Source organism: Cinclus cinclus, chromosome 25, assembly GCF_963662255.1.
Source record: "Cinclus cinclus chromosome 25, bCinCin1.1, whole genome shotgun sequence".
Classification (NCBI taxonomy): Eukaryota; Metazoa; Chordata; class Aves; order Passeriformes; family Cinclidae; genus Cinclus; species Cinclus cinclus.
Window position 1 is genome coordinate 2251800 of NC_085070.1, and position 23292 is coordinate 2275091.

A 23292-nucleotide genomic window follows, 5' to 3' on the forward strand; every position below is an offset into this window, starting at 1 on the left:
GCTGGTTGAAACAACCGGCGACAGCTTTATGGCTCCTCATCTTTGCTCGCTTCTGTGGAATAGTAATAAGGGAGGGGGGAAACGTCCCGCTGGCTGATTTACAAGGCAAGAAATTCCTATAAATCATTCCAACATCTCCGAAGGGCTGGGGGGATGCTCTGAGTTCCCGCTGGTTTTCTCAGTGATGCAATGCAGTGATTTTTTTTTTTTTCGAGGGGGGGTGGGTGGGATTCATCCCAACCACCCACTGCATCTCTCTGTTATTTTATTGATGGATTCCAAGTGGGAGCCATTTATTTTCTCTTGCTCTTCATTGGCCAACCCAAAGGACATCAGTGTGTGTTAGAGCCTGCTCCCAAGTAGGAAGTACAAACAGTGGAGAAAATATTTTCTGGATGGACTTCTTTTCAGGATAAAGTAGAAGGAGTGACTTAGGAATGTTGATTTTTCAAGAGGCCATTTGTTGTGGAAAAATGAAGAGGAAAAATTGGAATATTTTGTGTTCCTGGCCTTAAATTGAATTTGTTTGTCCACCTTTCCCATTGCATCCCTGACCCCATGGCCATCCCTTACACCACATTTAGTGCCCCTGGCTCAAACATCCCTCTGTAAGTCTTTGGAGCCAGTCTTAACCTATTCCTTAACCTATTAACATTAACTTGTTCTAAAGGAATTTTGGGTGACTCCGTGCCCCACCCAATATCTTTAGGAAATGGGCAGAAACTCAGCACTTCTCATTAAATCTGCTCTTGATGGCATTCTTCATTAGGGAAGGGGATGGAAAATTAGGAGGAAAAAAAATGTAGCCAGACTGATCCAGAAAAATTGGTCCCTGTGGCTTTTACAATAAAATGTGGGAAAATTCGTCTGTAGGACCCAGTGCTTCCAACAAATCTGATTCTAGAAAAATCCCATCTTCAGGCCTTTGGGAGAGAGAAGGGCAGGTGATGTCTCATGCGGACCAAAATTTGGGTAGGGGGGAGCTCGGTCAGAAACTCCCCATCCAAATTAAGAATAATTAATAGGTATTTCCAAAATAAGAGTGTTCTGCCTGGGGGATAATACCACAGGAGGGGCTTGGGGTGGGATTTCACTGGGAAATGTCAAGGATGTGAAGGGGGGTGGATGGGTTTGGGGGGCTTCATGGAGGGGGGACTCGGAGGGAGCCCAGGCTTGGAGTCAGGGGAGCCCAAGGCCACCACGGCTGGCTCAGAATCCGTCTGGGATGGCAAAAGCATTCGTGGGGGGTCAGGGGTGCGGAGACATAGGGAGGGGAGCAGGTGCTGCTGGAGGGGCAACACGCGTGGGGAGGAAATGCAGCGTGTTTGGGAAATGAAGTGGGGGTGGATGGTGCTGGGGAGGCAGACACGGTGCGGAATGGGGTGCAGGGAGCGGGACGGGGGGGCAGGGATGGGGTACAGGGGAGCGGGACAGGGGGGAAGGGATGGGGTACAGGGCACGGGACAGGGGTGGGGGGATGGGGTACAGGGAGCGGGGCAGGGGGGGCAGGGATGGGGTACAGGGAGCGGGGCAGGGGTGGGGGGATGGGGTGCAGGGAGCGGGACGGGGGGGCAGGGATGGGGTGCAGGGCACGGGGCAGGGGTGGGGGGATGGGGTATAGGGAGCGGGACGGGGGGGCAGGGATGGGGTGCAGGGCACGGGGCAGGGGGGGCAGGGATGGGGTACAGGGGAGCGGGACAGGGGTGGGGGGGAGGGTCCGGGGGGCGGCTCCGATTTGGGGGGGGCCCGCGCCGGCCGGCAGGGGGCGCTGAGGGGAGGACGGAGGGGGCGTGGCCTTGGGCGTGACCGAGGGCGTGGCGGACTGTCGGGGGCGTGGCCCGGCGTGGGGGGCGTGGTCCCGCGGGCGGTGGGCGGGGCCTGTCGGCGGCGGCGCGGCGGGGCCGGGCGGGCGGGCGGGCGGCGAGCGGCGGCCGCGCTGTCAGGCCGGTGTCGGTGTGATGAAGATTGGCGGGCAGGTAGGGCTGTCACTCACGGCGGGGCCGCCGCGCGGGGGCGGGCGGAGCCGCGGAGCCCGGCGGACAAAGCGGCGCGGGCGGCGGGGCACGTGCGGCGGCGGCGGGGACACCCCCCCAGCCCCCATCCCCTCCGGTGCGGGAAGTAACTTGCCGTTCCCGCCGTCTCCCCGGCCGTGCGGGGCCGGGGCAGCGCGGGTGTCCGTCCCCGGTGTCCGGTTCCTCCCGCGGGCTGACCTCCGGCCGGCTGTGCCGCTGCGGTTCTCCGCCGTGACCCTGCGATAATTTTGGGGGGGATGCAGCGATTGGGGCGGGGTGCACCCCCCTCCTCCTCTTCCTCCTCCCCATCCCCCGACCGGCTGCGGCCATCCCGGGGGAGGGGTGTCCGGCGATAGCGGGCTGCGCACCCCCCGACCGCTCACGGCCCCCCAAAGCTTGCGGCCCCCCCCTCCCCCCCACCCCCCAACAAGTTGCTGAACCCCCGGAGGGTCACAGGGTTTTTTTTGGGGGGGGTCGCACCCCACGGCTGACCGCATCCTCCTCCCGCCTTATGCTGTGCTTTTAGGGGGTCCGGTCCAAGACACCCCCCCCCCGTCCCGGTGTCCCCCGGGGGTCGCAGCCCCCCGTGCTGCCCGCAGGAGCCCCGAGCGCTCCCCCCGGCCCCACTCAGTGCCCTCCCTGGGGGTGCAGCCCCCCGACCCCTTGCGATCCCCCCTGGCTGCTTGCAGCCCTCTCCTAGCGATGCCAGCCCCCCTCAGTAGCCGCAGCTCCCCCGAGGAGGGGTCGCAGCCCCCCCGAGCTGCCCACGACCCCCGGGGCTGGCTGTAGCCCCCCCCCCCCCCAGCTCATGGCATTTGGTGGCCGGGCAGTTCCCCCCGTGCAGGCTGGCTGGGGGGGGGGGGGGTGTCTTTATCTGCAGCATCGCAGCTTCCCGAAGCACCCAGTGATTTTGGGGTGTCCTGCCGGTACCCCCCGGGCACCCACCGGGGCTGGGGGACAGCAGTGCCACCTCGCAGGGCCTCCTGCGGGCTCGCGGCCAGCGGTCCTGGCGGGAATGCCGCATCCCGCCGCCTCTCCCGGGGCGAGCCCTCGGCGCACCCCGGGATCCCCGTGTGCCGCCTTCTCCCGGCTCCCCCCTTCCCCCGGAGCGCTGCACGGGACCCTCGGCAGCTCCCCCGTATCCCACGGGCTTGGATGGATACTCCAGAAATCCCTTTTAGTGGCTCTGCAGCAATGCAGGGAGGGCTTCTTCTTAGTAATAATAATAATAATAATTATGATTATTATCATCATTATTTGAAATTTATCCTTGCATTTTTTATTTGTTGCATTTCCGTCTGCGGGAGGGTGGCTCCGCCGCTGGCATTGTGCAACTCGGGAAGTTTTGCTGAGGTTTGGGGTGTCCCTTCCCTCCACTTCATCCCAGTCCTCTCCAGGTGTCCAAGCTCAACTTGGGCTCTGGCTCTTTGTTTGGGCTCTTCCCGGCTTTTCTCGCTCCCAAGGATCTTTTTTCCCCACTATCTCGCCGCCCACCGGGTAACGGGAAACCCTAAACCCGGCAGGATATTTTCAAACTCCCAGCCGGGGAGATTAGATTGAGGAAAGGGGGGGGATGGATTATTTTTGGCTGGGATGCGGGACAGCTGTCTGCCGGGGAGAAGCAGAAAACAGGAGAGGAAACGGCTTAATTTGTCTTTTTTCAATTTATTTTGCTTTTAAATCCTGAAAGGTTTTGGGGCTGGAGTGGGGAAAAGCAGTGTGTGGCTCAGTGGACCTGGTTTGTGATGAAACTTTTGGACATCTTGCCTCCAAAAGTGCTGACTCGGTGTGGCTGGCATCATCCCCTTGTGGAAAAGCGGGTGCTCCCTGGAAAAAAAAAACACCCCAAAACCTTTGGGGTCCAATGCTTTGGGGGCTCTTTCCAGCCTCATGTGGATGGGGACAGAGGTTTGGGTGAATCAATTGGATTTTGGGAGATTTAGGTGAAAACATAGCACCTTGTTTTGGCTTTAAGCTATATGGAGAACGTGGATGATGGGATCAGGATTCCCTTATTTTTTTTTTTTTTCCCCCCTCCTCCCTCCTATTTTATTTAACTCCCCACACTGAGATTCCTTCGTTAGGAGCAAAAGTTAATTGCTTGAGGCTAATTACAGGAGAGGTTAATAGGGGAGCTGGTGGTGTCAGGAAGAGAAGGAGATGCTGTGTTCCTCAGTATCCCAAATTTGGACTTTTTAAGGCACTTTGCAGCCCTTGCCCCCCAAAGGCAGCCCATACCCCCTCAATTTTAACCTGAGGTCTTTATAATATTGGATATTTCTTTATAAATGACATTAAACACTCCCTGATATCATGGGGCAAGGGAAAAAACAGGAAGAAAAGTAATGGTGAGCTTCCCCATGAGCCTGCAGGAACATGTTCCATTTTCTCCCCATCATTTTTGGGAGGGGGAAATAAAGGAAATCTAATTTTTTATGGAAATATCCCTTTCTTTAAGGAAATTGCCTTTTTTGAAAAGTTACTAGTTATTTAAGTGAAACTTTTTTTAGGAAATAGTTTTGTTTTTTTTTTAAAAGGAAGTAGCATTTTTTTTTAGGAAATCTAATGTTTTTTCCTGAGTTTTTATTTTTTTTTAAGGACATCTCTTTTGGATAAAAGGCATGAAGTTGTATTGGGAGAAGAGTATTTTACCCCTCTGGCACATCAGGAATAACTGTTTTTCCAGCTCAAGGATAAAACAAGACCCTCATGGGGCAGCTTTGGATTTTGGGTGATTTTGGCTTTTCCAGGGAACTTCTGAATTACTTCTTGTCTTTTTTTCCAAGTTGATGGACAGCATCTCTAAACCTCTGTGTGATAACAGGGTTTTTTTTTTTTTGTCCTCCCACAAAACTTAAGTATTGGCTTGGTCCTGCTGGGAAGAGCATCCTTCACCCATCCATCCTCATCCTCAGGGATGCACATCCACATCCTGGTTGGATTTGTGTGATGGATTCTTGGGATATTTCCTGAAGACATGGAGAGAATTAACCTGGGATGCTGGGACATGCCAGTTTGGCACAATTTCTTTTCCTGGGAGCTGCTGTGGCTGGAAGGAATCAGTGAAATGGGTCAGGGTGATGGGATGGGACAAGGAGAGCCGATGGGAAGGATGCAAGGAACAACAGCCCACACTTCCTGAAGTCAGGAGGAAACTTCTGCCACAATTAGAGATAAACTAAGGGAGATTTGGTGTCCGCAGTCCCGCTGGGAAAACCAGATTGAGCATCAGGATCATCTTTATTTTAGGTCATGGGTACTGCTGATGCATCCCAGCATCCTGTCCCCAGTTATTCCCCATCCTTACTTCGGTCCAGCATGTGGAAAGCTGCTTTTTTGGGGTGTTAGTGGGATAATTTATTGGATCCAGACAATTCCCAGTTGCATTTAATATCCCATGCACTGTCGAATAACTTGATTCCCAAATAATTTTCGCCACCACCAAAGAGGGTGTTAACAAATGCCCTCTAATTAGCCCAAAAATAAATTAATTCCCAGCATCATTAGTCAGATCATTAAGATGCCGGCTCCAAATAATAATCCGGAAGGATGGGAATTAATCCTCAATTAAATTTAAACTCGGGTTTATCTCTGCCTCCAGCCTTGAAAGGACTGAGGGGGTGCTCCAGGTAATCCCCAGGGAAAGCCCTGATGGGGTGGGATGGAAGCAGGGTCCTGCTGGGATGGAGCCTGGTCCCAGTGGGATGAGGTTGCCTTTGCCCAGCTGTGATTTGCAGCTGTATAAATAAGATGGGAATTTGGCCTCAGCGCTTCCCAACTGCTTGATTATATCTGATTTTTTTGGCTTTTCCTCTTGCAAGCAGCAACATAAACCCTGGGTACTCCCAGCTCTGGCTAACTGGTGTCTGTTGAATAGTTGACTTGTAAAAGACCTTCAAGACCATCAGGTCCAGCTGTGAAACAGCCACTAAACCACTTCCCAAAGCACCATGTCTACAATTTTTAAGAACTGTTATTTACTTACTGCTTCTTTTCATTTTAATTTAATTTTAATTTCATGTTATTTCTTGTTTAATTTTTTGGCTTTATTTTATTTTTATTTTAGATTACCTGGTTTAGTTTTGTTTTTATTCTTGTTTTACTTTTTAATCTTAATTAAAAAAAATAACATTTCTTTCATTTTTTTCTGCTTTATTTAATTTTTTTTACCTTGACCATCATTTTCCAGGCCATGCTTCTCCCACCTTTTAGCATGCCCCATCCCTCCTATACAAGTATAACCACAAATATCCAGGTAGCCTCACCAAAAGGCCTTAAACTCTCATGTTTAGGTATGCAGCACTGCTGATGCTCCCCAAAAAAACAGATTATTTTGGTGCAGGTGGAGGAGAAAGTGAAAACCCAACTTGTGTCGGAAAAAAAAATTGCCCACAAATGTTCAATCCGGAGCTTTTGGCTTTAGCAAGGTGTTACAAGAACTGTGAAAAATGTTATTACTGAACCCACAGTTTTTGGCCAGGTTTTCCCCTTCCCTGGCTGTGCTGGCTGCCTGGATCCCTGCCAGAAAATCTCAGAAAGCCAATTAAAAATAATCCAAATTTTGGACCAGTTATGGGAAGCTTCTCTTTTATTTCTTCCCCCGTTTCATGTGTTTTTCTGGAAGATGTGTTTGGGAGTGGGGTTTTGAATGGGAAACCCCCCCCCCCCCAAAAAAAAAAAAAAAAAAAAACCAAAACAAAAAAGGGCTGGAACAGCCTCAGCCTCCTCAGGACCTGGGAGCTCCTGCAGGGCTTGGACCCTTTGGAATTTTTTCCATGTTAGGAAAAGCTGATTTTTGTTTTCCTTTTCCTCCCAGTTTCCCCCCCCCCCCCCCCCCCCCCCCTTTCCCACCTTTTCTTTTTTTTTTTTAATTTTTTTTACTATATTCAATATTTTTACTTTATATTTACTATATATCTGATTTTTTAACTATATTCCTTTGTCTTCTTTTCCTCATAGTTTCTTTTTTCCCCTTGCTCTATAATTCCTTTTTTGTTTCCTCCTTTATTTTCTTTCCTTTTCTCCCTATTTTAATTTTTTCCCTTTTTCTGTTTTATTTTTCCTTTGATTTTCCTTCTTTTCCTTTTCATTTTTTTCTCTTCCCCCTTTTTTTTTCTTTTTTTTCTTTTTTCCTTTTTTCCCCCCCTAAAAAATAAATAAGTGGGTTTTTTTTCCTTTTCTCTTCTGTTGTTCCCACTCCTATTTTTCCCCTTTTAAATTTTTTTGGCTTTTTGTCTTTCCCTTTTGCTGCCTTTTTTTTTTTAACTTAAATTTTTTTCCTGTATTATGTTGCCTTTTTTCCTTCTTTGTTCCCCCTTTTTGCCCATCATTTTTGCCAGCTCAGCCCTGTCCAAGCAGCAAACCCAAAATTCCCCAGCCCAGACTCCCTGATGTCCCCCCCAGTGCCACACTCTCCACCCCCACCCCAGCAGCAAGGCAAAACTTGGCCAAAAAATAGAAAAAAATTCCAATATTGTATGGTAGCAGTTTCCTTTCCCATTACCAGATCAGCAGTGAGTTATTCCCAGGATTTTTTGGTGGAGGCAGGACCAGCCTCTCTCAGCTCCATCACTCCCAGGTACGTTGAGGGCACTTTATGGCTTTATAAAGCCCTTCAAATGTTTTTTTTTTTAAACACTACTTGAAGCTTCCAAGGCAAGTTTGAGAATAGCAATTACCAGCTCCTGGATCCCTGGGCGAATTCCCACGGCGCTGGTGGATGTAAACCACTTTAGACATTTTTAATGCTCCTGAGCAATAAATTTAAAAGGGAATTTATTGTTCCAAGCTGCTAATTTCTCCATCCCAATGCTGCTGCCTGTTGCCACTGCTGATGTCGAGCTGGGAGCCTGGATGGAGATTTTTGATGTTATCCCAGGGAAAAAAAAAAAAAAAAAAAAAAAGTCTTTTGCCTGCTTGGTTTTTCTCCTTTCCCCCCCATTTTCTATTTTTTTCAGTATTTGCACTATGTTCTGCTGCCTCTTTCCCAGTGAGTGAGGCTGATGAGCTGAGCCCTCTCCAGGTCTTGTGTTTTATCATCCCCTTCATCAGCTCATAATAAATAATTATAAATAATTGGCTCGGGGGTGGTGGGTGGAGGTCTCCTCTGCAGACCATCCTGCATCCCACGCTCTCCATTCCACCTCTTGCATCCTGCATCCCCTCCCTGACCTTGCTCACCCAATTTAGATAGAATTATTAAAAAAAAAAAAACAAGCAAACCAAAAACATAAAAACCCACCAAAATGTGGATTCTGAGGAGATCAACTTAGCTGGAAGAGTTAAAAAAAAAAATCTTATATTTTATCTCAATCCCAAGAAAATCCCATTTATATAAAATGCCTGCAAAGGTCTTTTAATGCATTTATGTGCAGAAATTGGATTCTTTATATCTTGCTGCCAGATCCAGCATCTCATAACTCTGGCAATTAATTAATTGCTCTAAAACAAAAATAGTGAAGTGGAGCACTTTGTCAGTGGGATAGTAAAGAACAAACTTAACTATCATAAAAAATGAACAATAAAGAAATAGTAATACATACTCAATAACCAATAAAAAGTAAGTAGTAAATAATTAAAGATAATAACATTAATTAAATAATAAATTATATCAATGGGTTCTTTTCCTATAAGGTGATACTGGTATGATATTTAGATTTTTTTAGATCCTTATCCAAGTTCAGGGATGCTGGTGCCAGTTTTAGGAATGCCAGGGTGATTTTCATAGTTGTAGTGATGCTTCTTCAGTTTTAGGGATGCTGCTGCAACTTTAGGGATGCTCATCCACCTTTAGTGATGCTGATCTAATTTTAATGATGCTGCTGCAATTTTAGGGGTGCTGCTGTAATCTTAAGGCTGCTGATGCTGTTTTAAGGATGCTGGTGTGATTTTAGTGATGCTGGTCCAACTTTGGGGGCACTGATGCAGTTTTAGGGATGCATGTCCATTTTTTTGTGTTGCTCATCTGATTTTAGCAATGCTGCTACAATTTTGTGGGTGCTTATGCACATTTGGGGCTGCCTGTGCAGTTTTGGGGATTCTGATGCATTTTTACCAACATGTGTCCATTTCTTGTGATGCTCCTCCGGCTCCTGCCTGTGGCTCCCCCAGACCAGGATCCCTCACAATCCTATTCCCCATTCCCACTATTTTCCCCCATACAAACCTGATCCCCCCCACTCACACTGTCTCAACCATCACTTTTTATCAAGTTGCTTTTCACTCTTTTTGAGCATTTCAGTGATTTCTCTTGCTGTTGGGGAGTTTGGCCTTCTTTTCAACGTGACCTTTGCCATCTTAATCCCACCCTGTACCGTGCTAAATCACTCCTCCTTGCCTAAACAACCTCCAAAAGGTTTTGTTTTTTTTCCCTCTTTTTCTTCCCTTTTAAATTTAACACCCTGAATAGTGGAGCTGAAGGTCCTGGTGAGGATATTTATGCTAAAACCACTAAATAAAGCGATTTAGTAGCATCTTTAATAGCTGAGTACCTGGCAAGTGGCCAAGGTTATCTCAAGGTAGAGACATCAGGGGGGTAAAATAACCCTGCAACCATTTATACAGGGATTTGGCTCAACAGGGGAAAAGGCAGAGAAATTCCCAGTGCTGTTATCCCTGCAGGAATTCCTGGGAGCGTTTTCAGCCGGAGTTAATTGTGCTTGGAGAGGGGCTCAGTGCAGTAGGGCTGTGGTGAGTTGGGAAGGGCTCAAGGACTGGGAAGTGGCTGAACTGACATTCCAGCCTCTGGTTTGGGTGCCCCAAGCGTAAATCTGAGAAGTGATGGGGCGAGACACGCTGCAAGGTGGGATTTAATTCCTTCAGCAAGATTCCCATCACCCAACCCGTCCCATCCATCCCACGCCGCCCTGGGGGGCTGCTCCCCCATCCGTGGCCTGGCTCTTGTGGGGTGGGGGCACCCCATGCCCTGCTGCAGCACCCCTGAGCCGAGCAGCCAGAATTCCACCCTTTGTTTCCTATTTGCCAGCTCCACTTCGGGAGGCTGGAGCGCTCAACAAGCCCCTCTTTGTGCTAATTTAATTAATGGCTGGGGCTGAGGGCAGTGGGGATGAGACACTGAGGCTATAAATACCTGCTGGGGGGGGGGCGTGGGGGCTGCCAGCCCGGAGGCATCCGAAGCAGGATCTAATTAATTTCAATTGGATTCAAATTGACTGGGAATAAAACCCGATGGTTTATTGATTTATACTCGAAAGCCAAAGGTTGATTGGGTTCTGATAGGAAATTATCGATGGATCAATTTGTAATAGGAAGTCGTGAGTTGGTTTGCTTGTAATAAAAATTTATTGGCTGATTTGGGGTTGGAAATCGTGGGTTGATTGATTTGTGATGGGAAATTGTTGATTGATTCGTGATAAAAAATAGTGGGTTGATTAATAGTAAAAAAAATATGGATTGATTTATGCTAGAACATTATTGATGGATTTATAATAGAAAGTAATGGACTGATCAGGTTATAACAGAAAATTATTGATTTATGATAAAAATATTGGTTGATTTGTAATAGAAAACTATCAACGGATTGATTGGTGAGAGGGAATTATTGTGCAGGAGAGCAGTGCGAATGCTGGGCAGATTTGGGGAAGGAAAATCTTGTCCCTTAAAGCAAAGTGCAGCTGGGGATCAACCTGCTCATGTATTCCTATAGGAAAATAACTTTTCTGGTGCAAACTAGACATCCCAGTGGTGATTTCCAGGGAAAAACACCACTTGGATAGCACACGCTCCTGGCAATGTTTTTTTTATTTGGGTTTGTTTTTTGTTTGTTTTGTTTTTTTTTTTTTTTTTTGGTTACAACCTGAATTTCAAACTTTACATTCCATTTGCAAGCGAGGAAGGGGAATAACATGGACATGGGTTCTCTAAAGCTGCAGCAATGGAGTCTAAAAGAAATTTGAAACTTGTTGCTGAATGAGTTTTAGCTGCTAAAAGTGATGTTGATCTTCCACAGGAGATGCAGATGATTTTTCCAGCTGATAAATGATAGATTTCAATGAAGAAATTGGGATATGTTAGTGAACTTTTATAATGCAGCATAGTGTAATATATGTAATACATTTAATATATATAATAGATGTAATTTATATAACATATATATTATAATTAATACAATTAATATAAATATGTGTAATATAAAGTTATTTTATATGTACCATATAAAGTTCTTTTAATGTACAATGAAATTAGGAAGTGACATGGCTGCAAGAATGGAGATAATCCTGAATCTGAGATTTTTGGCCCCAAACAGCAAAACCTCCCATTCGACTCATTGCACAATAGGGGAAAAAGAAATAATGAGTGAATAACCATTTTCCTCCAAATTTTTGCTATTTTGGCACATGGAGCACCACATCTTTCTGCTGCTCTGGGTAAGGAGCCCTGAGCATGTCACTGGCAAGGGACCAAGTGCAAAGTTTTTATTTATTTATCTGTAATGTCCACAGGAAAACTCCCCAAATACAATATAAACATCCCCCAAATCCCTCTGTGATCTCAAGCTCTGGGTCTCAGCTGCATCTTTGTGTCCACTGTACTGTTAATTAACAAGATTTCCAAATATTTGCCGAAATCCAAAGTGCTTTTCCACCCCTGGTGTGCATTTATTCTCCTTCCTAGAAATAAAAGAAGGCAAATCATTAACACCAACGATTTGGGTGCCTGTTACTACGTTTAACATTGCTATTTCCATTCCCTTTAAGACGGGGTGTAGTCCCCGTTTATTTTAGGGATGCTGGGTCCGTGTCACATGAACCTGAGGGGAATTGTTGGTGAAATGATATCCCCAATCTTAAAATAGCTGCGTTCCGGCACGGCCCCCAGTCCCTGGCTGGATCCTGCAACCCGAGCCCCGGGCACAGCCGGGCCAGCGCCTCCCTTGGTGACATCCCGGCTTGATTTGCATCAGCTCGCTCCTCCTTTGGCTGTCAGGGCATCAAAACAGCTCGTGCCTCGAGCCCTGGTTTGGTTTTCCACGTGAACAGCCTGAAACCTTGTGGGAAAAATCTGGGAATTGAGTGTATCTGTGTTGGGTGCCTGATTTTCTCTGTGTGTGCGGGGAGCTGGAGCATCCCTGGTCCAGCCTGGATGATCCCTGTATCCTTGTTTGGTGCCCCTGGATGATCCCTGTATCCTTGTTTGGTGCCCCTGGATGATCCTGGTATGATCTGGATGGTTCCTGTATCCTTGTTTGGTGCCCCTGGATGATCCTGGTATGATCTGGATGGTTCCTGTATCCTTGTTTGGTGCCCCTGGATGATCCCTGTATCCTTGTTTGGTGCCCCTGGATGATCCCTGTGTGAACTGGATGATCCCTGTGTCCTTGTTTGGTGCCCCTGGATGATCCTGATATGATCTGGATGGTTCCTGTATCCTTGTTTGATGCCCCTGGATGATCCCTGTATCCTTGTTTGGTGCCCCTGGATGATCCCTGTGTCCTTGTTTGGTGCCCCTGGATGATCCCTGTGTGAACTGGATGATCCCTGTGTCCTTGTTTGGTCCCCCTGGATGATCCCTGGTATGATCTGGATGATCCCTGTATCCTTGCTCACAGGGAACTGGAACATCCCTGAGGATGCCTGGTCCAGCCTGGATGATCCTTGGTCACAGGGAGCTGGAGCATCCCTGGTCCAGCTTGGGATGGTCTCTGTGTCCTTGTTTGGTGCCCCTGGATGATCCCTGTGTCCTTGTTTGGTGCCCCTGGATGATCCCAGTGTGAGCTGGATGATCCCTGTATCCTTGTTTGGTGCCCCTGGATGATCCCTGTGTCCTTGTTTGGTGCCCCTGGATGATCCTGGTATGATCTGGATGGTTCCTATATCCTTGTTTGGTGCCCCTGGATGATCCTGGTATGATCTGGATGGTTCCTGTATCCTTTTTTGGTGCCCCTGGATGATCCCTGTGTCCATGTTTGGTGCCCCTGGATGATCCCTGTGTGAACTGGATGATCCCTGTGTCCTTGTTTGGTGCCCCTGGATGATCCTGGTATGATCTGGATGGTTCCTGTATCCTTGTTTGATGCCCCTGGATGATCCCTGTATCCTTGTTTGGTGCCCCTGGATGATCCCTGTGTCCTTGTTTGGTGCCCCTGGATGATCCCTGTGTGAACTGGATGATCCCTGTGTCCTTGTTTGGTGCCCCTGGATGATCCCTGGTATGATCTGGATGATCCCTGTATCCTTGCTCACAGGGAGCTGGAACATCCCTGAGGATGCCTGGTCCAGCCTGGATGATCCTTGGTCACAGGGAGCTGGAGCATCCCTGGTCCAGCTTGGGATGGTCTCTGTGTCCTTGTTTGGTGCCCCTGGATGATCCCTGTGTCCTTGTTTGGTGTCTCTGGATGATCCCTGTGTGATCTGGATGATCCCTGTATCCTTGTTTGGTGCCCCTGGATGATCCCTGTGTCCTTGTTTGGTGCCCCTGGCTGATCCCTGTATCCTTGTTTGGTGCCCCTGGATGATCCCTGTGTCCTTGTTTGGTGCCCCTGGATGATCCTGGTATGATCTGGATGGTTCCTGTATCCTTGTTTGGTGCCCCTGGATGATCCTGGTATGATCTGGATGGTTCCTGTATCCTTGTTTGGTGCCCCTGGATGATCCCAGTGTGAACTGGATGATCCCTGTATCCTTGTTTGGTGCCCCTGGCTGATCCCTGTGTCCTTGTTTGGTGCCCCTGGATGATCCCTGTGTCCTTGTTTGGTGCCCCTGGATGATCCTGGTATGATCTGGATGGTTCCTGTATCCTTGTTTGGTGCCCCTGGATGATCCTGGTATGATCTGGATGGTTCCTGTATCCTTGTTTGGTGCCCCTGGATGATCCCTGTGTCCTTGTTTGGTGCCCCTGGATGATCCTGGTATGATCTGGATGGTTCCTGTATCCTTGTTTGATGCCCCTGGATGATCCCTGTATCCTTGTTTGGTGCCCCTGGATGATCCCTGTGTCCTTGTTTGGTGCCCCTGGATGATCCTGATATGTTCTGGATGGTTCCTGTACCCTTGTTTGGTGCCCCTGGATGATCCTGGTATGATCTGGATGGTTCCTGTATCCTTGCTCACAGGGAGCTGGAACATGCCTGGTCCAGCCTGGGATAATCCATCATTCCCATCCTCCCCAGCCCTGGGTGTCTCCTCAACAACAGGAGCGTTTTTAAAATAATTATTCCCCCTTGTTATTTTCAGGAGAAAAAAACTGGGATTTTTCCCATAGGAAAAAGCTCTCCAGCCTCCAGTGGGGTCTGGGGTGGTTGGAGGGAGCCATCCCAAAGAGGAGCTGGGAGTGGAGCCTGGCTGTGGGATGCTGGCAGAGCAGCTGGCCTCTCACTCCCAGTGTGGTTTGGGGCATTAATACAAACCATCGGGTTTTACTGGGATTTTGCTGGATTTTTTTGGCTCCTGAGCAGGGCAGTTTGACCGGAAAACACAGAGTTTGGATTTTTCCAAGTTCTGGTGACATCCACTTGCATCTGTATTTGCACAACTTCACAGAAATACTCCACATCCACTTTTAATCCCAGTTTTCCTAGAATGAAACCTTGGCTCCTACCCAAATTTATGGGCAAAAGTTTTTTGTGTTTTTGTTTTTTGTTTTTTTTTTTTTTTTCTAAATCCAAAGGGAAAGTTTGGTATGAGCCTTATCTACATCCCTTTTGGAAAAGGGATATTTGTGCACTGGATTTTTGTTCCAGGGCAAGCAAAAATCACAAAGTAATTACATTTCTACTGGGATGAAGCAGGGCTGGGGAAGAAGTTGGATGGGAGAGAGTGAAAATAGGGATTGGGAATCTCTGAGTGGTGTCCCACACCAGCATCCCTGTCTTGCTGGGTTAGAGGTTGGGGTGAGTTTTTCCCTGCTTTGAGGTGGGGAAATGATTTTCCTTTTTCTGTGAGAAAATAAAAAGAAAAAAGAAAATTGGTTTAAAAAAAGGAGGTAAAGAAGGAAAAATGGTAATGAAGAAACAAAAGAAAAAATGGGGGGGGGAATAGAAGTAAAATGAAAAAAGAAACTCGGTAAAAAAAATTAAAAAGAGAAAGTGGGAAAAAGGAGAAAAATATAAAAAGAAAAAAATAGAAAATTGGTTTAAAAGAAACAATAAAGCAAAATTGGAAAAATAATGGATTAAAAACAAAAGTTTGGGTAAATAATAGAAAAAAATTGAAAGGAAAATTGGAAAACAAAAATTAAAGGGTGATAAAAAGCAATTCTCTCCCAGCTGAAGGTGGAGTTTTCCAGCAGCGTTCCTCTCCATCTCTGCCTTCTCCCCTCTCCTGCTGCCTGCAGCATTCCAGGGCCCTGGGAAGTTCTCCTGCTCCTTGTCTCCCCTCTCCCCTCCCCAAACTCGGGTCCTGCTCGGCCCGGCAGTGACCTCGGCATGCAGCACCCCCCCGGAGTTCCGAGATTCCATGAGACTCCCAAAGCTGGGATTAAGTGGACGTGATTTCTTCCCACACTCCATTAATTTTGGTTTATTGCTGGCCTGATGGCCATTACCCGTTTTTTCCCCCCCGCCAGCTCCTTCCCCCATTAGGTTTGTACAATTAACAAAATATGAGTCATTAATGCGGCGTGGGGGCTGCAGATGGGATTTTGGGATGCACATCCCATCATTTGGGATGCCAGAGAGGCAACCCAGGAGCTGCCCCGCCCCCGCAGAGATGGACATTCCCTGCTCCTGGCAGGATTTTGGGATGCACATCCTCTGCTCCTGGCAGATTTTGGGATGCACATTCCCTGCTCCTGGCAGGATTTTGGGATGCACATCCTCTGCTCCTGGCAGGATTTTGGGATGCACATTCCTGTTCCTGTCAGGATTTTGGGATGCACATCCCTGCTCCTGGCAGGATTTTGGTTGCACATTCCTGTTCCTGTCAGGATTTTGGGATGTATATCCCCCACTCCTGGCAGGATTTTGGGATATTCCCTGCTCCTGGTAGGATTTTGGGATGCACATTCCTGTTCCTGTCAGGATTTTGGGATGCACATCCCTGCTCCTGGCAGGATTTTGGGATGCACATTCCTGTTCCTGTCAGGATTTTGGGATATTCCCTGCTCCTGGCAGGATTTTGGGATGCACATTCCCTGCTCCTGGCAGATTTTGGGATGCACAATCCTATTCCTGGCAGGATTTTGGGATGTACATCCCCCACTCCTGGCAGGATTTTGGGATGCACATTCCCTGCTCCTGGCAGGATTTTGGGATGCACATTCCTGTTCTTGTCAGGATTTTGGGATGTACATCCCCCACTCCTGGCGGGATTTTGGGATATTCCCTGCTCCTGGTAGGATTTTGGGATGCACATTCCTGTTCTTGTCAGGATTTTGGGATGCACATTCCCTGCTCCTGGTAGGATTTTGGGATGCACATTCCTGTTCCTGTCAGGATTTTGGGATGCACATCCCTGCTCCTGGCAGGATTTTGGGATGCACATTCCTGTTCCTGTCAGGATTTTGGGATATTCCCTGCTCCTGGCAGGATTTTGGGATGCACATTCCCTGCTCCTGGCAGATTTTGGGATGCACAATCCTATTCCTGGCAGGATTTTGGGATGTACATCCCCCACTCCTGGCGGGATTTTGGGATATTCCCTGCTCCTGGTAGGATTTTGGGATGCACATTCCCTGCTCCTGGCAGGATTTTGGGATGTACATCCCCCACTCCTGGCGGGATTTTGGGATATTCCCTGCTCCTGGTAGGATTTTGGGATGCACATTCCTGTTCCTGTCAGGATTTTGGGATGCACATCCCTGCTCCTGGCAGGATTTTGGGATGCACATTCCTGTTCCTGTCAGGATTTTGGGATATTCCCTGCTCCTGGCAGGATTTTGGGATGCACATTCCCTGCTCCTGGCAGATTTTGGGATGCACAATCCTATTCCTGGCAGGATTTTGGGATGTACATCCCCCACTCCTGGCGGGATTTTGGGATATTCCCTGCTCCTGGTAGGATTTTGGGATGCACATTCCCTGCTCCTGGCAGGATTTTGGGATGCACATTCCTGTTCTTGTCAGGATTTTGGGATGCACATTCCCTGCTCCTGGCAGGATTTTGGGATGCACAATCCTATTCCTGGCAGGATTTTGGGATGCACATTCCCTGCTCCTGGCAGGATTTTGGGATGCACATTCCCTGCTTCTGGCAGGATTTTGGGATGCAGAGCCATTCCTGTGGTTGAGGGATCAATGCTTGTCTGGCCATGGAGCATCCCGGAGCGAGGCAGCAGCCGTGTCACCTCTGTCCTTCCTTTTTGTGTCACCTGCTCCTTGGTGTCACCTCTGTCCTGCCTTTTTGTGTCACCTGCTCCTTGGTGTCACCTCTGTCCTGCCTTTTTGTGTCACCTGCTCCTTGGTGTCACCTCTGTCCTGCCTTTTTGTGTCCATGACCCCTTCAGGGCACCTGGGAGAGGGATTTCAGCAGAGCTCCCAAGGTGGCAGAGGTTATGGGATGGCACCTTGCTTGGCTCAGACCTTACAGAGCACCCTAATTAGCAAAGATGCTCGCAGGGCACAGAAAATAAAGGTGCCAACCAGGTGCCCAAGGTCAGCAAAGGTCATTGCAGGGTCTAATTAGCAGAGAGCCTGGCAGAGATTGTGGCTCTCAGGTGAGCAGGTGAGCCCAGGTCCTTGCAGGGTACCCAAATCAATGACCTCATCCGAGTTCCCAAATCAGCAAAGCACCCTAATCAGCAAAGACCCTGGCGTGGCACCCTAATTAACAAAGACTGACTTGGTACCCCAGTCATCAAGGATGCTTGCAGGGCACCAAAATTAAAGACTGGGCCCCCTAATTAGCAGAGGTGCTTGTAGGGTACCCAGGTCTGCCAAGGTCCTGATGGAGCACCCTAATTAGCAAAGGTGCTCACAGGGCACCTGCATTAAACACCCACACACCAAAGGTCTGTGCACAGCACCCAAATTCCTGACCCCTTCTCACTTTTAGTGTGGAAATTCCCCAACACTCACCCAAAAGGAAATTCCCCAGAACTCCACAAGTGGCACATCCTGCACTGCCAAGCTACTCTTTCCCATCTCATCCAAAAATGGATTTTAGCACATCTGGTGCCCAAGGTCTGTAATTCCCACCCAAGCCTGGTGCCCATCATTAGTTTTCCTTAAAAACAGAGCTTTTCAGTAAAATCTGACTTTCAGATGAAACCAGATTTTAAATAAAACCACTTCTTTTAAAAACTTTTTTTTTGGTTGATTGTGTCCTGAGAGTGGCATCTGGTAAAGATCTTTAAAGGATAAACCCCTTTTGCCTGAGAAAAATTAAGTGGGTTTTCCTCAAAGCTCATAGCAAATTTGTGGCAGAAGTTGGACAACAGTAAGTTGAGCCCAAGATGCAGAAAAAATTGATGGATATAGAAAAAAATTAAAGAAATTGCATTAATTGCAGCCTCTCAATCAATTTGAAGTTACGAGCATTGCAAATAATATAGTGTCTATATATATATATATATATATATATATTTGTTTATTTATTTTTAGGGGAATATAAAATATGTTGAGGAATATATTTAGGAATAGAAAATACTGGGAAATATTGTATGTGTTGAAGAAAATGAGATAATATTCCCTGTATATATATTGGGAAATACAATGTATCATACATCTATATGTATATAAATATGATATATTGGAGAATACAGTGGAAGAACATACTTGGGAATGTAATATATGGGGAATATGTGTACTGGAGCCTGGCAGCTGGGACTTAATTGGTATTTCTTAATTACCAGGTGCTCTGTGTGAGTCAGGTGGGTCATTCCTTCAGTGTCCATCCTCACCCTGCTCCATCATCTCACTCCGTCTGGGACCTGGTGCCTCCCTGGGTGGTTTTCAGTGAGCTCACCTTCACCCTGCATCTAAAAAACTCCCAATTTTCCCAGGTTTTTAGGTGGTGATGGCAATATTGAATCCTTCCTCCAGACTTGGGAACTGGTGAGGGTGGAAATCATCGTTTTAGGGATGCTCAAGCTTGGAGCTGGAGGCTGTTCCCAGGGGGAGGTCCCTAGGGATTCCTCTTGAACAAGAGATGTATAAATCCAATTACAGAGATAAAACCCAGGAGTGTTCGCTGGGTGCTAATTTTATGAGGTTTTGGCTTTCCCCCCCCCGCCCCATTTTTTAAGGCATCCTGCAGGACTTCCTGGCAAAGGGAAGGCTTCTCTTGCCCTGAATGGATGATTTTTACAGGTGGTTCTGTGATATCCTACTAAAGCAGGAGGTTCAAGGGCAGCAGGTCCCTTCCCAGCCCTCTGGTGTGTCATCACCTCGAGGTTCAGCCCTGGTGAATGCTGAAATAGCCCAGCTTGTGCTCCCAGCTCTTTTTAGGTTCCCCTGCAGTTCTGAGCTGCCTGGACAATGCCTTTGGTGTTCTGGCACGTGGAGCTCCCATTAGGGACCAGTGGGAAAACGTGCACAGCTTTATGGTAAAAAAACCCTCCTGGAAGAGCTGGAAATAATAGCAAAATATCTTAAAATAACTTTAAAAACGGCATTTGCATCACTCAGTGCTCAGTGGGGGGATGCAGACACATCATCAAGTGGGTACCACTCTGATCCCTCTCAAATTTTGGGGGTTGCTTCGTCCGCACCTCCAAAATACGTTTGTGGTTTTTTTGGTTTTGTTTTTTTTTTTCTTTCCCCCTCTGTTTTTCTGGGGTGATGAAACTAAGAGCTAATTGCAATTTGCATGATGCAATCAAGGTGAGCTGATGAGATGCTCAAGGGCTTTTGGGCAAGCACAGAGGGGGTGGGGTGGGGGTGTGGTGTCCTCCCTCAGCCCCCCCATCCTGGAGCAGAGCTGCCTGTTGGAGCACTGCTCTCCGTTAATGGCTCTGGTTAATCACCCCCCTGTCCAGAGCAGGATTGTCTTACGGATAATTTCGTTTGCCTAACGAGATTTTCACTAATTAAATCTCCTTTCAGTTGGTGAGGTTCTCCCTGCTGGATAAGGGGAAATGTTTGTGAAGCCAGCGCCGCTCCGGGCTAAATAAACCTTTCCACTTGGCTACTGAAAAATTCCCACTGGGAATGCAGGATGCAAACACTGCTTTGGCAAATTAATTAATTCTTGCAACCCTGAAAATGCTTTTCCATCCCCCCAAAAATTTTGAGGAGTTGCTCCCTGCAACCCCGTTATGGTCAGACATCGGGATGCTCGTGCATCAAAAAATAGGTGGATTTTTGGTGCAAGGTACCAAATTCCAGAGGGTTTTGTCTTACCTGGGTTGATCAGGAAATGGCAGAGTGGGGTTTTGAGGCTCAAAAGTAGCCCCAAAATTGTCATCAGTGTCTTGTGGTGGATTTGTTGAAGAATAAATTGAATTTTCTTCAAAGAGCTGCAATGCCAGGATAGCAGAATCAGGAAAATGAATTCGGGAAATTCAGGAAGGAAATTCTTGTCAGTTCTGGAAAGTCCTGTTCCCTCCCAAGTTGTGTATCTCTTTGTCAAGGTGCTGGTTTTTCTCCTAAAGATTCCTATTTCTGCCAGACTCCATGGGAATCTCTGAGCAAAATCACTTCGGATTAAACAGAATAGAATGGACTAGAATAGATCCTTGTGAATGAGATATTCCCAAATACCTCAAATCCTGTTATTTCTCAGTATATCTCACTTGAGATCCAGAATAGAGATGTTTTCCATCTCAGGTGTTATATTCCACATTTCTCTCTCAATGGGAAGTGATCCTTCAGGTTTTGGATTTTTTTTTCAGTCTTTAGGGGCTGAACTGTGTGTTGGGACTTAAAATACGTGTATTTTATATAAAATAGGGGCCGAACCATGGGTTTTCCATAAATTACATACTGTGCATGTATTTATATAATTATATGATAAGATATACAATGTGGTATATAATATCTGTGGTATATGATATAATAAATATGAGATATTGTTGATCATGGAAATAAAATGTCTAATAGAGCTTTAGAATATAATTACTGCGTATGAGAATGATGGTAATAGATAATACAGACTATAAAAGATAAAATACAAAATATAGACTAGAATATAGAATATATAATACTCTATAATATAGAATTAGAATAGTCTATAATAATATTCTAATATTATTACATATAGAATAAGCTCTTTGTTTTATATAATAAATAATATAGATAATTATATAGTGTGTATATATAAAAATAAACTGTATTAGTTCTATATACTATTTATAATATATAGTTAAATGGATAAGTAATAGGTAGTATATACAATACATTGTAAATGCATACTTATATATGTATTTATAACTGTATATTCAAATACATTATTAAGCTATTTTTTATTATTGAGAGAAAAAAGTGAATTTCAGAAAATCTAATGGGATTTTAATGAGTGGGAAGGTGGGGAATGCTCCCAGCTCCCATGCACACTTCCTTGCTCACTCCCAGCTCATTCCCTACTCACTGCTCACTCCTTTCTCACTCCCTGCTCACTCCCTGCTCACTCCGTACTCATTCCCTGCTCACTCCCTGCTCACTCCCTGCTCATTCCCTGCTCACTCCCTACTCACTCACTGCTCCATACTCATTCCCTGCTCACTCCCTACTCACTCCCTTCTCACTCCGTACTCATTGCCTGCTCACTCCCTACTCACTCCCTGCTCACTCCCTGCTCATTTCCTACTCACTCCCTGCTCACTCCCTGCTCACTCCCTACTCACTCCCTGCTCACTCCCTGCTCACTCCATACTCATTCCCTGCTCACTCCCTGCTCACTCCCTTCTCACTCTGTACTCATTGCCTGCTCACTCCCTACTCACTCCCTGCTCACTCCCTGCTCACTCCCTATTCACTCCCTGCTTACTCCCTGCTCATTCCCTGCTCACTCTGTACTCACTCCCTACTCACTCCCTGCTCACTCCCTGCTCACTCCGTACTCAATCCCTGCTCACTGCGTACTCAGTCCCTGCTCACTCCCTGCTCACTCCGTACTCATTCCCTGCTCAATCCCTGCTCATTCCCTACTCAGTCCCTGCTCATTCCCTACTCAGTCCCTGCTCACTCCCTGCTCACTCCGTACTCACTCCCTGCTCACTCCCTGCTCATTCCCTGCTCAATCCCTGCTCAGTCCCTGCTCAATCCCTGCTCATTCCCTGCTCACTCCCTGCTCACTCTGTGCTGCCCTGGAGTGGCTCCCTAGAGCAGAGGCTGGACAGAGTTAAGAGAATAAAGTGGGGATTTATTAAAAGCCTTGAACGGATCCACCTTGGGCACTCAAAGGCTCCCAGAGGCTGCCCCCAACCCGGACAGTGCTCACGAGTTTTTCACACGATTACAAGTTTGTTTTTTTGCATATCAGGGGTTAATTGTCCAATTAGAGCTTCAGGTAATGAAGTCCCATTCCCCCAGTTTGCTCCTCCCCAGTTCACTTTTGTTTGGTTCTCAGACCTGCAAGGATTATTTTGTGTGACCAAACTGTGAAGAGAGCTTGCTAAGACTCGAGTTCAGAGTTAGGCAGAAATGCAGAACAGGATTTGGAGAATAGAAAAGCTAGAACTGAAGGCAATTTTTATATTTGGAAAATTGAAAAGCTAGAACTGAAGGCAGTTTTTATATTTGGAAAATTGAAAAGCTAGAACTGAAGGCAGTTTATATATTTGGAATATAGAAAAGCTAGAACTGAAGGCAGTTTATATATTTGGAGAATAGAAAAGCTGGAACTGAAGGCAGTTTTTTTATTTGGAAAATAGAAAAGCTAGAACTGAAGGCAGTTTATATATTTGGAATATAGAAAAGCTAGAACTGAAGGCAGTTTTTATATTTGGAGAATAGAAAAGCTAGAACTGAAGGCAGTTTTTTTATTTGGAAAATAGAAAAGCTAGAACTGAAGGCAGTTTATATATTTGGAGAATAGAAAAGCTAGAACTGAAGGCAATTTTTATATTTGGAAAATTGAAAAGCTAGAACTGAAGGCAGTTTATATATTTGGAAAATAGAAAAGCTAGAACTGAAGGCAGTTTATATATATTGCAGAATATTTAATAAGTTCTAGTAATATTTTATACTATTAAATGGAATTTAATGCATTTGAAATAATTTTACATAATTTTAAATAATTTAATGTTATTTAATAACACATTATTGTGGTGTGAGCATCACCTGTGGCTTATGGAAGGCACCAAGGCTAAAAAAGTCACAGGGAGAATTGTAATAATCCCTTTGGGAGCAAAATAATTGGTGACTGAGGAGAAATATGGAAAAGTAAAAGTAAAATAAATTAACAAAAAACCTATGTATTAACGAAACATTAACTCCCAACATGAG

General features: G+C 46.6%; 1 protein-coding gene across 1 annotated transcript in view; it reads right to left on the reverse strand.

Moving 5' to 3' along the window:
- Positions 1 to 23292, reverse strand: part of LOC134053526 (basic proline-rich protein-like) — a 43117-nt gene that overhangs the window by 10307 nt on the left and 9518 nt on the right. The window contains exons 3-5 of the mRNA XM_062508544.1: positions 2943 to 3123; positions 1994 to 2249; positions 1700 to 1936 (exon numbers count right to left, since the gene is read on the reverse strand). Of these exons, the coding sequence (XP_062364528.1) occupies positions 1700 to 1936; positions 1994 to 2249; positions 2943 to 3123 (674 nt within the window). The remainder of the gene's footprint in view (positions 1 to 1699; positions 1937 to 1993; positions 2250 to 2942; positions 3124 to 23292) is intronic.